Source organism: Prionailurus bengalensis, chromosome B4 (genome assembly GCF_016509475.1).
Source record: "Prionailurus bengalensis isolate Pbe53 chromosome B4, Fcat_Pben_1.1_paternal_pri, whole genome shotgun sequence".
Taxonomy (NCBI): domain Eukaryota; kingdom Metazoa; phylum Chordata; class Mammalia; order Carnivora; family Felidae; genus Prionailurus; species Prionailurus bengalensis.
This window is the reverse complement of record NC_057358.1, coordinates 21,190,404-21,207,082: the sequence shown is the minus strand read 5'-3', so window position 1 is coordinate 21,207,082 and position 16,679 is coordinate 21,190,404. Positions and strand designations below refer to the sequence as shown.

Sequence of the window (16,679 nt, the reverse complement as noted above, 5' to 3'; positions counted from 1 at the left end):
GCTTAACATTTTCCCAACCTCCTGGATCCTGTAAGCCTATTTTAACATATAAAAATTCCTTTGGAAACTTCCTTTATCTCTACCTCCCCAGATATATCATGGCCATCATCCTCCAAGCATATGGCCCACTGATAGACATCTGAAGGGTCTCATGACTGAGGTTTTACTAGACAGTAATAAATGACTTTTTCCTAACACTAGCTAGCCGCCTCAAGGTCATAGAAACCTGGCTTCCAAAATTCCTTAGAAACTTAGGCTATCCCCAACTCCCTCCTAACCTAAAGGCATGTAATCAGTCGCTCATCGCAACCCCAGTGCAGCATTTTCTGCCCACAGGTCCTGCCCTTTAATAAAATCATCTTTTTGCACCAAAGACATCTCAAGAATTCTTTCTTGGCTGTCAGCTCCAGACCCTCACCACCACTCTGGAACCGCATCAACGAGGCTCCCCAGCCTCCATAATCTTGTGAGCCAGTCCTTCATAATCAACTTCTTTCTCTGTATTTTGTCTATATCTATATATCTATCTCCTCTGGGTTCTGTTTCTTTGGAGAACGCAATTCCTACAAACCTCTTCCTCTAGTGGGGCACAACGATGAGCACTCTTGACCTCAGGGTCATGAATTCAAGCCTCATGTTTGGTATAGAGCTTAATTAAAGAAAAAATAGGGACGCGTGGGTGGCTCAGTTGGTTAAGCGTCCGGCTTCGGTTCAGGTCATGATCTCATGGTTTGTGAGTTCCAGCCCCGCGCCGGGCTCTGCGCTGACAGCTCGGAGCCTGAGGCCTGCTTCAGAGTCTGCGTCTCCCTCTCTCTCTCTGACCCTCCCCTGCTTGCACTCTGTCTCTCCCCCTCTCTCTCAAATAAATAAATAAACATTAAAAAAAGCGTCAAAATAAATAGTTCCTTAAAACCCACAGTGAAGGTACTAGTGTCGAAAGCCAAGGCATTTGCCTGCAAGAGCTAAACTTTTCAAAATAAAAAAAATATGTAAGAAGGTTTTTGTGCAGCTCAAAGCCAAGTGTCCAAAGGATTCGAGTATAAAGTTTATCCTTAAATAACAGTTTGGGATGAACACATACCTTTTAGAAGGAGACAGGAAAAAAATACTCTTAGTGTAGCTGGGAGATTTTTCTCAGAGTAAGAGAGCAGCAGAACGGGCCTCCAGTGTGGGTCGGGAGGCGTGCTGGATCAGAAAGACCGAGGCCTGGACTATCCGGTGTGTCCCACGAGGCTGAAAGCTGCATCTGGAAGAACAGGGCAGGCCCGGGACACCAAGCAGTGTGGACGGACTCAGGTTCCAGGCGGAAGGGTCAGGGCAGTCCAAAGCCCGGGGGGATCCTCTTAGGGAGGTGGAGGTGATGGATGGGGAAGGGCAGACCAGAAAGGAACTGGAATCTGGCTGAGAAGCTTCCAGAGCACGAGGCCTGAGGACAAGAGACTGCGGGTCCATGGAGGTCTCCTGGGCGGTCATCCCAGGAGTTGAGGATGCCTGCGATCTTCAATGGTCTCCGCCCCCAAGCGATAACATGGAAGCCACCTGCCCTCAGCCTACTTACTCCCAGGGAGAGGGAAGTGGACCTTCACTGAGTATTTACCTAATAGAGGAACTGAGCTAAGAGCTAAGAGCTAAATGACGTGCAGGCCAGAATAAGAAAAGGACGGCTTTTTTTTTTTATGCACGAGATTTGTGATGATGAGACCAGTCCTTGTTGCTACAGTACGGAAAGATCTCTAGGGCACAGCGTTAAGTGGAAAGGAGGCAAGTCACAAAGCAACGTGTAAAAGCACATTCCCATTTATGCAAATGGCAGTGGAGAGGAAGTAGAAGGAGGAACTTTCCCTTTTTAGTCCCTGCCTTTCTTAAGGTTCGAGCTTTTTGTAGGTAGCTACTTGTTGTACAGACACAACAGTGAAATTTAAAAATGCTGTGGTTATGCTGCATTGGTTTTGGTTTTTTTTTTTTTTTTTTTTTTTTTTTAACTCAAGCACCACCGTTTCTGGACTGCCTTTGGTTCTTCCCTTCCTCCCCCCACTGAGTCTGCCAGAGTGGTTTTCCAGGCACACCTACAGCCTTGTCATAGCATGTAGGCCATACGGTATTGAAACTTATTGGCTCGTGGGTTTCTCTTCGCCACCAACCTCTGAGCTCCTCAAGGGCAAGGCATGTGTCTTATTCACCTTTGTGGCCAGAATCTTTTTTTTTTTTCTTTAATGTTTATTGATTTCTGAAGGTGAAAGAGACAGAGCGCGCCTGGGGGAGGGGTAGAAAAAGAGAGAGGGAGACACAGAATCCAAAGCGGGCTCCAGGCTCTGAGCCGTCAGCACGGCCCCGACGCGGGGCTCGAACTCGCGGACTGTGAGATCACGACCTGAGCCGGACACTTAAACGACTGAGCCACCCAGGCGCCCCCGTGGCCAGAATCTTATAGGACTTCGCCATAGACGTGATGAATGAATGAAGAAAAAATGATAACAAACCTATTTCTGACTTCAGATTAGTCCTTGAGTCCTATTTTATCAAGTATTAAAATATCACTTTTATGACCTACATAAAATTTGAGTATGGAAGCTGAAACAGAAAAAGCCCAAATTAATAAAAGAAAAGCAGCGTTCCTTATTGAAATTTAGTGTTCCGACAACTCTCTAAAGAACCGTGTTGTATTTAAGAAGAAAGCACAAAGGGCATGAGTATTATGAATGATCAACAGTCTCCTATCTTCCAAATTCAGGCCTAGAATTTTATGTAACCATGCTTTCATCTATAGCTTCCTTTTAGCGTAACATTTGGATGTTAGCAGGCACTAAAAATACCTAAGGGAATTCAAAGGAGCTCTTCTGAGTCTAAGCAACCGATGAGGCCCAACTCTCCTCCTTTCAAGACTCTAAGAGACTGGGACGCCTGGGTAGCTCAGTCGGTTGGGCGTCCGACTTCGGCTCAGGTCATGATCTCACGGTCTGTGGGTTCGAGCCCCGCGTCGGGCTCTGTGCTGACCGCTGGGAGCCTGGAGCCTGCTTCCGATTCTGTGTCTCCCTCTCTGCCCCTCCCCCGCTCAAGCTCTGTCTGTCTCTCTCAAAAATAAATAAACATAAAAAAAAAAGACTTTAAGAGACTTGGGAAAGTGACTGAGACAGGCCTAGATGAGGTGACAAATAGCAAATTGTTATGCCTGAAAGCAGCCAGAACTTTGCACACTAGGCACCCAAATTCAAACTTGAAAAAACTCCGGCGTGGAATTCTGAGGTCTTTGCACAGGTAACCGAGAAAATGAGCTGGATTGGCAGACTTCTGGACAACCCTCTAGGGTAAAACTGGGGTGTTAAAACGGGGCTCCCCAGGCTCGGGAGAAGGGGTGTGAGGAACACAGATCTGTCTGAGAGGTGCCGTTGCAGGGCTCCTCCTGGCCCGTTGCTCCCGGGCTGCTTCCGCTTGGGGGAGGGGGGGGGGGGAGGCCCAAACAGCTAATTTTAGGAACCCAGAGCGTGGAGGCGGAAGTAGAAACAGCCTGGGCAGGAATGGGAATCTCTTGTTCTGCTTTCCCACTTCAGTTCTTCCCCCTGGGTTGATGGACTGGCCCTGCACGGTGTTGACCAACTCCGACAAGAGGTACTACACTACAGCGGGGGGGGGGGGGGGGGGGGGGGGGGGGGGGGTGTTCTATCTTCCGTTTGGTTTTCAAGGGCAGCAAAGACCATGGGAAGCATCCCCTCTCTGACTATTGGAAGCAGCAGTGGGGAGAGCGCCGTGGTCTTCAGGCTGATCTCAGGCTCTATTCATTGGATGCATGTCAAATATACACGTCAATTATTTCTCTGGGTTTGCCTTGGTGTAGCGTCAGTGTAGAACACACTGTATTTCAGAATTAAAAATACCACCATTAAAGCAGACGTTGGGTGGGATTTCTCTTTAAGTGCCTTCTCATTAAGAGCAACGGGCAGTTAAGCCACAGCGCCCCTTGACTGCGGGCATCAGAAGCTGGGATCTTCTGTTAGGCATTCCTTTTCAAAGTGAGGCCAAGGTGGCGCTCTCTCCACTCCCATCCACCGTGAGATGCTACAGGCCCTTAGAGATGAATTTGTCCCCTTAAAAAAAAAAAAAAAAAAATCTTTATTGTTAAGGCTTTAGTCCAAGCTGTTAGAAATAAGCCCATCGGTCCAGTCAAAGGAGGGATGCAGAGTCTCACAGCCCAGTGAAGCAAGGCTTTAATCATCAACGTTCTTGCAAGAGCAGGTGTCTGGGGGACAGACACACTGGGGGCAGTTACAGCAGACGATTTATCTCCTAGCATGTAAGTCCCTCCCCTGGTTCCTCATTGGCTGAGCACTACAGAGGTTACAGGCTTATCCATGTGCGCTCCTAGGCCCATGTAAGGCGAAAGGTAGTCTGATTGGGGGGGCGCCTGGGTGGCTCAGTCGGTTAAGCATCCGACTTTGGCTCAGGTCATGATCTCTCGGTGCTTGAGTTTGAACCCTGCATCAGGCTCTCTGCTGACAGCTGGGAGCCTGGAGCCTGCTTCTGATTCTGCGTCTTCCCCTCTCTCTGCCCCTCCCCCACCCCCACTCTGTCTCTGAAAAATGAATAAACCTCAGAAAAATTTTTAAAAGAGAAATTTTTAATCAGTACTGTGATTGGAATAAACGTACCTTCCTTGAGTTGCCACAGAGACTTTGTTCCTTGGCACATGCTCATGGCAAAGCCTGAGAAAATAAGCCTGAGAAGCGGAGAGGGGAAGAAGAATCAGGAAGTGAAGTATCTAAGGGTTTGGGACTCCATTATGAGGGAGGGGGGCCCGTCCTTTTTTCCGGGGGTTGTAAACCTGTTAACTGGACAGCACAGCTTTTATTTGGTGTTTCTGAAAGTGAATCATCTCTTGTCCTTTTCACACAAGCCACCATCACTTGGTGTGATGGTTTCCTTATGTGTCTCCCTACTTTGATATTCATGTTCCCTCAGTTTCTTCTAGGAGCCACTGAGGTCTTTCTAGAAATAATTAGCTCCTGTTGCTCTTAAAATTCAAATTCTCGCCAGGGTCTCAGTGACCTGACCCCTGCCTTCCTTGCCGGCACAGGCTTCTTCTGGGTTCTAGAACAAAAGTCGTCACACAGCAGGGCCCCTCTGTCCACGCCACTTTTCACCTCATTCTTCAGATGGCTGACTGTTTCTCATATTTCAGGCTTGCATATCTTTTTCTCAGACAGGCTTTCTCTGACATTCTGCCTATTTCCTACTCCCGCATCAGGTTGATTACCTTCAGAACCTTCATCACAATCTGCAGTTATAGGATTATCCGTTTACTTGCTTCTGCTCCGTATCCTCTCAGACGGTAAACTCTAAGAGGGAAGAAATTACGTGCAGCACCCAGCATGTTATCTAGCACTCAAGAGGCCCCATCAATAAATATGAGCTGCATAAATGCGTTTTTCTGAAGTGTTAATGGGAAAATAAGTAACTGAGGAAAATCCCAGCCACCTTCACGCTAGTCAACGTAACTCACGCCACAGCCATATGGGGACGGGGGCAAATTCACAGACACCTTGCAGGACTTTCTCTCCCCCCATTATAGGGTCCTCTCCCCCCCCATTATAGGGTCCACACAGCTGGGGTCACCTAGCTTCCTACTTCTGAACATTGTGGACTTTTTTCTTAACCAGGAAAAAAGGCGCAGGCTAGAATCTTCAATCTTTTCAGTTAGCCTTGGCTTCTGAAGGTCACATAGATTTGTATGGACATTGTTGACCAAGAAGAATAGACCCTCCCTCTTCCTAGAGTATTTGAAAGGCTCCCTTAAATGCTGGGCATTCTTATTTTTAGAGGCTCCACCCTTCATTGTATCAAACATATTAAAAGGAATTCATAACCCACAGTTAATACAATACTCTGGCTGTAAAATATTTGAGGCAAGATTTTTATAATTTTTCTCTTGGAATTTTTGGCTATGACTACCATTTAATTGGTGGCTATTATCTTTTTTAATCAATCATTATATATACTTGCAAAATAAATGCTAAGTGACAAATTGCTTGTAAATGTAGTGACAATTTTTACTAAATTGAATAAAATTGTACTGTGTAATGTTTTGTCGACAGTTAACAAAATGCTTATTATTAATATTGATTTTACAGTTTTCTTTTGAAGATTTTATTTTTAAATAATCTCTGCACCCAATATGGGGTTCGAACTCACAACCCCAAGATCAAGAGTTGCATATTCTACCGACTGAGCCAGCCGGGTGCCCCTGGATTCATTTTTTTTTTTTTTAATCTGAACTCAAACTTTTTCTAAAAAAAGAAAAAAAAGAAAGACAGAAAGAAAAAGTCATAGGCCCTAGGCATTGGGAATAGGATGCCTAACTGTTAAGATAATCCTACCTCTGTTTTCCTCATATTTGTAGCCTTTCTTTTTCTTAGGGACTCGGTGAACTTCCCCTCCTCCTACGTATCGGAAAACAGCCTGTTCCAGTACAAATTTAGTTCCACATTCCCAAAATTATACCATCACTATAATAAATAGCAAGGAATAACTTAAAAGGCTGTTCTCTTATAGGAATGAGCTAGTATGTTAAATGCTATTGCTGTGTTATTTAGCCAGGAAGGCGGTTGCATTTTAAAAAATACATTATAAACGTAACACAAATGAGTTTTAGAATATTTAGAAAATCCAGAAATATATTTTTTAACATCATCCATCATCCAAACTGCACTCCTGATATATCACCCTTCACAGTATTGATGTATTTTCTTGTGGTCTTTTCCATGTATACGCACACATAGACACATTTTATAATATTAAAACCATACTTACATACAATTGTGTATCCCATTTTTTTTGCACTTAATTTAACCTCTGATTATTTTCTGTCATTACATTCTCTGAAAATACTACTTTTATTGGTCGCATTGGAGCCTGCTATTTAGATCTTTGCAATTCAATAATTGCTCTCCCAATGTAGGAAATTTCTGTTTCTATTCTAAAGGTTTGCATAATAAAGATATGCCATCAGAGATTGCCTCCTGTCCTCCACAGAGTGTCCAAGGGGGGGCGGCTGAAGTTCTCACCCTCTGGCTTGGGGACTGGAAGAGAAAGTGAAGCAGGCTGGGACACGTTACCCTCTATGTTGGCTCCTTTATACCCAGTCTTCTCCCAATCCAATCTCCCTAGGTCAGGCCAACAGAAAATCTGCCAACTTTGTGGTGGATTCCTGGAATTACTGCCACTGTCCTGGAAGTCCCAGCCAGCTGCAGAAGCCAGAAGAATCACTATCAATATTTCACTTGGGTGGACAACCCTACCAGCTGGTGCCGAACCACAGCCAGCCCAGGAGGGGTTTGGACAACACAGCTAGACCCTCGGGACTCCCAGACGGCAAGCTGGGCTGCCTCATGTCAACCGCGCCACCCCCCCAACACCAAAGGAAGAGTGATTCATACGTCGCAATTAAATTCTTGGATCCCGTTCATTAGGTTTTGTTTGGGTTCAACTGTATGTATTTTAATAATGGTCTTCCAAAGTAATACCATTTTGGTTTTTATTTTGTTTTAACGTTTATTTGTTTTTGAGACAGAGAGAGACAGAGCATGAACGGGGGAGGGTCAGAGAGAGGGAGACACAGAATCTGAAACAGGCTCCAGGCTCTGAGCTGTCAGCACAGAGCCCGACGCGGGGCTTGAACTCACGGACCGCGAGATCATGACCTGAGCCGAAGTCGATCGCTTAACCGACTGAGCCACCCAGGCGCCCCAGTAATACCATTTTGAATGGCAAGGCTCTGGATGACACTACATTAGACAGAATGGAATTGTCCCACGTCTTGCTCTAATTTCCTTCTAGAGCAATGAAAGGCATAAAAGTTTCCAAACAGCATTACGGAATTCCTCTTCTCAATGAAAAATTCTAAGTGGAATTATTCAATTGAGGAAGTATTTTTTTTTAATTCTTTTATGAAAGGGGGCAATAAAATATAAAAGCATGCACTTATTTCCACCTTCATTTTTGGTGTTGTATACCTTAGTCAACATTACCCTTTCCCCATGCTTTTCTAGGATAGTAAATAGAATTGGTTGTGGTAAGAAGAGTTGGTTACGGTGAAAGAAAGAAACAGAAATGCCACAGCAACGGGAAGCAGAAACGAGTATCTGCCTTTCAGTCTTCCCGATATTTCCTTCCTTCTTCGTAATGAACTTGGCTGCTGGAGCATTTCTTGCAGCTGTGATGGCCTTGGCTTCTGGATGAACAGCCCAAGAGGCCAAATGCAAACCAAGGGGAGCGGCAATCCCCTTTGACCAACATAACCACATGTGTCCTGAGATTGAATTTCCTTGCTCTTCTTTTTCTAGCCATGGCTCTGGTCAAGACCATTGCTAAATGCAAGTGGTTTGGGTGCTTCAACTCTGCCTGGCCAGACATAAGCTGCCTGAATTAGGTGCTGAACCAAAGTCACGTGCGTTGATTCCTTATTGCACAAACGCCAAGGAAAATAGTGATCACATTGCTAAGTTGCTAAAGCCACATAGCATCTAACTCTCAGTTTTAAATATTACACCTAACCTAACCTAATCTCCCAATAAAGTGTTCTAAAGGAACCTGGCACAAACATTTCCTGGGTGTGGAATCCTTGTGTGTAAGTTTGTTGTGAGAGACGACAATTTACTTTTCATTTATCCACCAAAACTTTGCTGTAGGTGTTACCAGAAAGGGAGTCTGTTAGGTTCAAGAATACCAGAATGAGTACCACATGGGTCCTGCCTTCAAGACTGTTTATTGTTTGCCAACAAATCAGGAAATCTCTCAAATCTAGATCTCAGTTGACTGATGTGTATAATTTGAGAACTGGATTCGGTGTTTTCTGTAGTCATTTCTGTGACTCCAGAATTCCCACATCACCCACACCCTCGGCAGAATACAAAGTTCATGCAAAAGGGCATTGGCAAACTCATTTAATGACCTATTCGTGAATGGCATTATATTCAATGCCACTCAAAGCAAGTTAAATCACCCAAAATCTTATCCCTTAACAATACTGTATCAGATATTTGAAAGTTACCGAGAGGGTAGATCTGAAATGCTCTCATCACACAGCTGAGCACACACACACAGCAATTATGTGTGATGGAGATGTTAACTACCCTTATTGTAGTAATCATCTCGCCATATATACACATCAAATCATCAGCTGGTACACCTTAAACTTACCCAATATTCTGTGTCAATTATGACTTAACAAAGCTGGGGAAAAAAAAAAAAAAAACTCTTTTAAGGGATACAACCCTCCTCGTTACTATCTAAAAACACACGGATTTTCATCTCTATGCCTATGCTCCCGTCTGCCCCCAACAGGGATGACACCTTGTGCGCACATCTATAGCTTGCTGCCCTCTTACATGAGACCTCAGATCTGACAGCGCCCTCAGGTAAGGCACTGTCTCACCTTCCTGTAGATTCATTCAAAACTTAGTCATCACTCAAGTCAGTGTTTAGCATTCACAGCCAGCTCATTGGTCTTGCGTTAAGATACAATTAAGTAGATGAAATCGCTAGGGAACAGTTTAGGAAGTGCTAAGGTGAACAGACTGATTTCAACCAGGAGGACCATGAAAGAACCAGAAAAGAGATAATGTTAGAGCACAAGCGTGTTCAAGGCCAGGACCTGGTAAAGGGGTTTATGTGGACTAATGATGAGAGGCAGTAATCAATGATGACTCTGAGCTTCCAAGCCTGGGTCAATGAACATTTGTTAAACAAATGAACTTCTAGCTGGAGTAACTGATACGCACGCCATTTCCAATAGAATAGAAAGATGAAACAACACGTGGGTTGGGGGAAGATGTTGAACTTGGTTTTAGGTACTTTTTTCTTAAAAACGCATTTAAGCTGTAGACTCTTATTTTTTTTTTTTTTTAAGTTTACTTATATATTTTGAGAGGGAGAGAGCGGGAACACACGCGGGGGGAAGGGCAGAGGGGAGGGGAGAGAGGATCCCAAGCAGGTTCCACAGTCAGTGCAGAGCCCAGTGCAGGGTTTGAACTCACTAACCATGAGATCGTGACCTGAGCCAAAATCAAGAGTCAGAGGCTTCACAACTGAGCCACCCAGGCTCACCTTTTTAAAGGTGCCTGTGGATAATTGATATAGAGATATTCACCCAGGCATTTACTTTTTTGAGGTCAGTGGAGAATATATGAATTACTTACAACTACTCTACATTTTATCTAGTATGTATATACATAATGCTGAATAGTTTACAAAGGGCTTTTCACAGCCATTGTCTACTGTTGATTTTGATTCCGATAAACGTCCTTTAAAGTCCGTAGGGCAGAACCATAATTACCAGGCCCAGAGTAGTCTCTAAAGTGACATTTCTGTCTGATTATCCCTTTTGTGAGCACAAAGAACCTGAAGCTCAGGGAGGTCAACGGATTTGCTCAAACAAGTGGAGGAAATGGGCAACCCTATGTTTCTCACTACACATTTGGGTTGTTTCTTTCAACCACTAAGAGCGATGACAGCTGACGTTGGGAGAGCCGACACCATTTTGGACAAGGGTACGACACAAGAGGGAAAGAACAAAAGGACTTGGGGCAACCTCTATGTTTAAAGGGCAGAGGAAACAAAGAGGAGCAAATGAACGGTGACCCACATAACCTGTCACTCTCCACCCTCATGACACTTACTTAAGCTCTTTAAGGCATAAGGGGCTATCATCCCCCGTCTCCTTGACCGAGCGGAGCAGATCACCAAGCACACAGTGGGTAGTCACTGTGGAGCGGAGGAAAAATGACAATCGATAACGGGCGTGCCCAGTGGGCTGAGTCAGGTAAGGATACACAGAAGAGGAGGATTCGTGGGGAAGGTACGGGGACAGCACTGTTTTTAGCCACACTCGTAATGGCAGCTTTTCCCGAGGCGAGTCAGTCATTCCCAGCGTTCAGGTGTACACGGACAGAGACAACGAACAGGTCTCCGGGAAAGGTGAGCGGTAACGGATAAAAGGAAGAATTGTAAAGAACGTCGCGGAGCGTTCTTGAATTGGAAGAAAGGTGCAGTTGGGGGCACGATTCTCCAGGCGAAACCAAGGGCTGAGCATGAGGAATCCAGGGCCCTGCCCTGTGGAGGGGGCAGTGGCGGCAGGCAAGGCAGCCAGGGTGGTAGGTGGGGGGTCTCCCTCCTGCATGACTCAGAGAGTGTAGCGAGGCTCAAGATCGGGGTTCGAAAGGCCTGAGGGTTAACAACTTCATTTCGGTGCCACCCTAGGAGGTGGCCAACGACGTACCCGGGTCCTTTCCCTTGGTGCTAGGGAAGCCCTGGTCTCCATGCAGCATGTCAGGTCTCGCCAGCTCTCCGGACTCCCGGGACCGGTAAGTGGTGGTTCCCCGAGCCTCATTCCTTCGCCTGACTACCGCCTCTGGGGGCTCCTCTCCTCCGACATCCTCACTCCTCTGTCCTCCCCGCCCCCCTTCTCCCTGGGGAGCAGAAAGGGTTGCCCTGCGGGATTCCTCGCGGGGCCAGCGCCGCACGCCCACCCCGCGGGGTCCTCGGCCGGTCGGGGGCGCCCAGCGCGAGTTCGCCTGCACCCCGGGGGCCCGCGGGACCACTGCGGGGCCGGAACGGGAGCCGGAGCCGGAGCCGGAGCGCCAGGCTGTAGCTTAACGGTCCCGCGGCCGCGCCCCGCCTGGCGGCGCCGCAACAGCTGCCCGCCCGCCCCCTGCGTCATGACGCCGACGCCCAACGCGGAAGCCGCTCGCGGCGCGCCTGGTCCAGCCGCGGGCTGAGCGCGGAGCCGCGGCGGGCGCGGGATCCGGGCCGGGGCGCGAGCCGAGCGCAGCCTCCCTCCTCTGCCGGGCCAAGCGCGCAAAGCGGGAGGAGCGGGCACGGCGCGCCGGGGCCGCCGCCGGGGGGATGCGGCTGCCTCCCCCGGCCGGCGTGTAGAGAGGGCGGGTCCCCGGCCTCGGGAGCGCGGCGGTGGAGGGGACAGAGGCGGCGGCCATGGCGACCCCCGGCAACCTGGGGTCCTCCGTCTTGGCGAGCAAGACCAAGACCAAGAAGAAGCACTTCGTAGCGCAGAAAGTGAAGCTCTTTCGGGCCAGCGATCCGCTGCTCAGCGTCCTGATGTGGGGGGTAAACCACTCGGTAAGGGCTTGGGCTGCGGCGCGCAGTCCCTTTCCTCCTCCTCTTCCTCCTCGCTCCCCTCCTCCTTCTGCTGCAGCTGCTGCGGGGCGGGGAGCCCGAGCGGGGACCCGGCCCTCCGGCTGCTCGCTCTCCAGGGTTGTCCGCCCGCCGCGGCGCCTCGGTGCCCCCATCCCCGCGCCGCGCGCCCGCCTCTCTGGGTTCCCCGGGCGCCACTTGGACCCCCTTTGGACCTAGAGCCGGTTGCGGGACGTAGGGTCCCATCTGCAGTTGAGCCCTGCGGCGGGTACCAGTGTCGTCCCCCGTGCTCCCGTTCGTGCGTCGGCCGGCTGGTCCCCGCAGCCGGGCAACTGGGAAGTTTGTGCAGGGCACGGGTCCTCCTGGGCTGTCAGCCCGGGCGGGGGCTGCTGGGGTCTGAGCCTTGGTGATCGCTCCTTGATGTCGGGGGGCGGCCGGGGCGGTCGGGTCTTCCGCTGGCTTCAGGTGTACCTGTGCGAGGTCAGGAGCGTCCGGAGCCTCCCCGCGGGGGAAGAGGGGTGAGAATACCGGAGATCGGGAGATGTGGGCAGCGGCTTTAGTGCTTAGGTCCTTTTTTCCTTTAAAGGCGATATTATCGGACGCAGGGAATCTTTTTGGCAAAGAAAAAGCTCGTGTAAATATGGCACTGGGGTTTAGTATCTTCCTCTTCTCCTCTCCCGCATCGCCCTGCCGCTGTGCGGGCTGGAGAGCTGCTTGGCGGGGAGTCTTCCTCTCCACACCTCCTCCCCCACCTCGGGGAGCCAGGCCGAAGTCACCGACTGCGGAAGGGTGGCCTGGGGATGACAGGAGGAGGGGGGGGTGGTCTGGGCTGGGCGGAGGGAAAGCCCTCTCGAGTTGGCCGCACCGGTTTTGGGGGTTTGCTTAAAAAGGCTGGAGGGAGAATGCTCCGAAAGGTTAGCTTAACACACAGCCGGAGGCGGTGGAAGATGAGCCGCTGCGGGCTATGCGGACTGCGGTTTGAGGGTCTGAAATAGCCTCCTGCTGATCTTACTGCGAGAAACTCCTGCAGTTTTAATCTCCTTAGGATCAGGAAACCTGATCGGAGCTGTTGGCCGAGCCATGAAAGTTTAAGTGAGCTTGTGAATTCTCACCATGACCTTACCCACTGCAGTCAGTTAGCATGTGAGCAAAAGTGTAAGCTTGCTCTCCGTACTTTTGATTTCTGTGGACGTCTGTGTGCCCTTTTGAGCGTAATAGAAATGGCAGAAAACCATGCTGTTTTGTTTTGTTTTGTTTTGTTTTGTTTGAAGAGCACTCTCAATTTAATGAAGTTGTTTAAAACGGCTTAGAAGCATGCATTCTATTTATAGTTTTCTTGCCGAGGGCAAGCTGGGGAAAACGTGGAACAGTATCAGGATATATTGTGTTTGCGTGAAGTGACTGTGTCTAAGAAAGTTGAGAAATGGGTGTCTGATCCACTGAAGTTCATCTTCACTTCCTGGTAACTTCTTTAGCGATTGGGAACGTGAGCTTGTCCAACCGCAAATGTTGAATGCACCAAAAACTCTCCTCTTAAGGTGTATCGTAGTAAATAAAATGGAATTTTTCCTGTATGATGCATCTACAATTTAGAGTTATGCCTAATTCTATTAAGCTTTTTAAATTATTTTTTGTTAGTTGCTTTTTTAAAAAAAGAAATTGCTATTCTGTATTTATTGGTGCTCGTATCTCCTTTGGAGTTCTGGTGTTGGGGTCAGAGAGTGTTTGTGTCTGAGGGTTTAAATGTAGTCCAGGACTGCCAACAATATGCTGCTGAAAAAAGAGTGTGCTTTCTGGGATTTAGTCCGAATTCCATCTTGCTTCACAAAAGCTTGTAGTTGTGCATATTTTATTGTAACCACTTATGTTGCTACCTTATATTTATGAATGGCTACATTTGGTTTAGAGTTTCTTGCTAATTGGAAATTTGTAAGCTATCTAAAGCTTGTAAAAATGACATATGATTTGTGGATGGTACACTTCGTGTTTTCTTTTGCTTTCGAGAAAAGGTAGCAACTCTTAGTCGTCCAGAGGAGTCAAGTTTTAGAGTATGTAACGTAACCATGTTATTCATTCAGCAACTTTGTAGTAGCCACACTGACAGTTCCAGACGTTGCGCAAAAGACGGCTAAGAATGCCACTCAGTTTTTTTGTCCAAATATCTTTATTTTGAGGGCTTAATCGGCATAAGAATGGTCTGTTTCACAGCCTTCTTTTTCAAAATGTCTATTTTCTTTATTAGCTCTGAAAAAAAAGTGAAGTGTATGTAACTATGAAATCTAAGTACCAAGATGTCATGTATTTCTGGTTGATTTCATTTTAGGTGGCAAAGTCTAATACTAGATAAACGTTTTTATATGAACTTGACCAAATATGACCAAAGTGTACAGTATAAAATGAGAATAAACTTTGTCAGCGTTATTAAGAAGGAGCAAACATAGTGCTGTATATGAATAGGGACATTTGAGAAAGCAGAGCAGGAAAGGAGAGAATAATTCAAATCAGTCTTTCTCCTACATCTCTTTTTTAATTTATTTTATTTTTTTAAGATTTTATGTTTAAGTAGTCTCTACACCCCAACATGGGGCTTGAACTCACAACCCCAAGAACAAGAGTCACGTACCCTACCAGCCAGGCACCTCTAACATTATTCTCCTATATTTATAACGTGGCCAGAATTAATGGGGAAAGATTTGTCATGAATCTAGCAATTTCGTGCTTTTATACTTCATTTGAATTTTTCTTTTTTTTTTTTCAACGTTTATTTATTTTTTTGGGGGGACAGAGAGAGACAGAGCATGAACGGGAGAAGGGCAGAGAGAGAGGGAGACACAGAATCGGAAACAGGCTCCAGGCTCCGAGCCATCAGCCCAGAGCCTGACGCGGGGCTCGAACTCACAGACCGCGAGATCGTGACCTGGGCTGAAGTCGGACGCTTAACCGACTGCGCCACCCAGGCGCCCCTTCATTTGAATTTTTCTTAAGGATGTTTAGAAATAACTAACATTTGGAGTACTAAAAAGAAAAGTCATGTTTATTTTTATCACGTAGGCATCTTATAAGAGGTTTGGGAACCTTGTACATACTATGGTAAAATGCTCACTGTAGATGTGTTCTAATTCTTTCTCTAATTCTGCTGACCTTGGGCATATAACTAGTTTTGCATCAATGTTTGCATCTGTGAAGTAAGGTGATTGGACTGGATGATTTCTAAGTATTTTTCTAACTTCAAGATTCAAATGTTTATTTATTTATTTATTTATTTTTTTAATTTTTTTTAACGTTTATTTATTTATTTATTTTTTTTTTTTTCCCTCAAATTTTTTTTTTTCAACGTTTATTTATTTTTGGGACAGAGAGAGACAGAGCATGAACGGGGGAGGGGCAGAGAGAGAGGGAAACACAGAATCGGAAACAGGCTCCAGGCTCTGAGCCATCAGCCCAGAGCCTGACGCGGGGCTCGAACTCACGGACCGGGAGATCGTGACCTGGCTGAAGTCGGACGCTTAACCAGGCGCCACCCAGGCGCCCCAACGTTTATTTATTTTTGAGACAGAGACAGAGCATGAGTGGGGGAGGGGCAGAGAGAGAGGGAGACACAGAATCGGAAACAGGCTCCAGACTCTGAGCAGTCAGCACAGAGCCTGACGCGGGGCTCGAACTCACGGACCGTGAGATCATGACCTGAGCAGAAGTCGGCCGCTCAACAGACTGAGCCACCCAGGCGCCCCAAGATTCAAATGTTTTTACAATCTACTTGGTTCACAGCATTATATTAGGATCCATAGACCAGCAATAGTAATAGTATGGAACTAAAGTTGCGTTACCATTGTAACCTTGGACATGCAGCTGCATTCAGGGGATTTTCAAGGCCGTGACCAGAGGGAAGGATATCTGGGGTGATTGGAAGAGAGGTGTGAACTGAGAGTTTGTTGGATTGATTGGAGTTGGACTGCATTGCGGTCTATTAAGTCAAAGTCTATTTGATTGAAATGTAAAAACTTGAAATTAAGGTGGAAATTTCCAAGTCAATTGTGGCGGTAATTCTCAATGACAAGAATAAGCCTGACTTTGTGTGGTGAATTTGATACGTTACTGCTTTCTAACTTAAAATACCCAGCAGTGAATGGATCGCTGCCAATTTTTATTTTAAGTATTTTAAGCAGGGAATATAATTGAACACATAAAGGAAAAGACCACTTCAGAAGGCAGTTTTGTCTTGTTACATTTGGGATTAAACTGAAAGTGATCAGGCAGTTAGCTTCTTAAAATTATATTTTAATAGTGCGTGGAACATGTAGAATGATATGAGCCAAGACTTGTTTTAAAGAGAGATACTCTAGAAGATTTTTACGAAGAGTGCAATGTGAGCCTTTTGGAAATGAGAAGTTAAAAACCTAATTAAGTATCGAAAGGAATTCATCTGTATAGAAGAAACGTAAAGGACATAAACCTTGTTTAAAACACATACGGTATTTAGAGGGAGTCCGTATTAACGCTAAAGTCTTTTTGTTGCAAGCTATAGAAATGTGAATGAGCTT

At 46.6% G+C, this 16,679-nt stretch overlaps 1 protein-coding gene across 1 annotated transcript in view; it reads left to right on the top strand.

Annotated features, from left to right (window-relative positions):
• The first annotated feature begins 11,755 nt into the window (after nucleotides 1-11,755).
• PIP4K2A (phosphatidylinositol-5-phosphate 4-kinase type 2 alpha) overlaps nucleotides 11,756-16,679 on the top strand; it is a 192,654-nt gene continuing 187,730 nt past the window's right edge. The window contains exon 1 of the mRNA XM_043563146.1: nucleotides 11,756-12,123. Within this exon, the coding sequence (XP_043419081.1) occupies nucleotides 11,980-12,123 (144 nt within the window). The 5' untranslated portion in view covers nucleotides 11,756-11,979. The remainder of the gene's footprint in view (nucleotides 12,124-16,679) is intronic.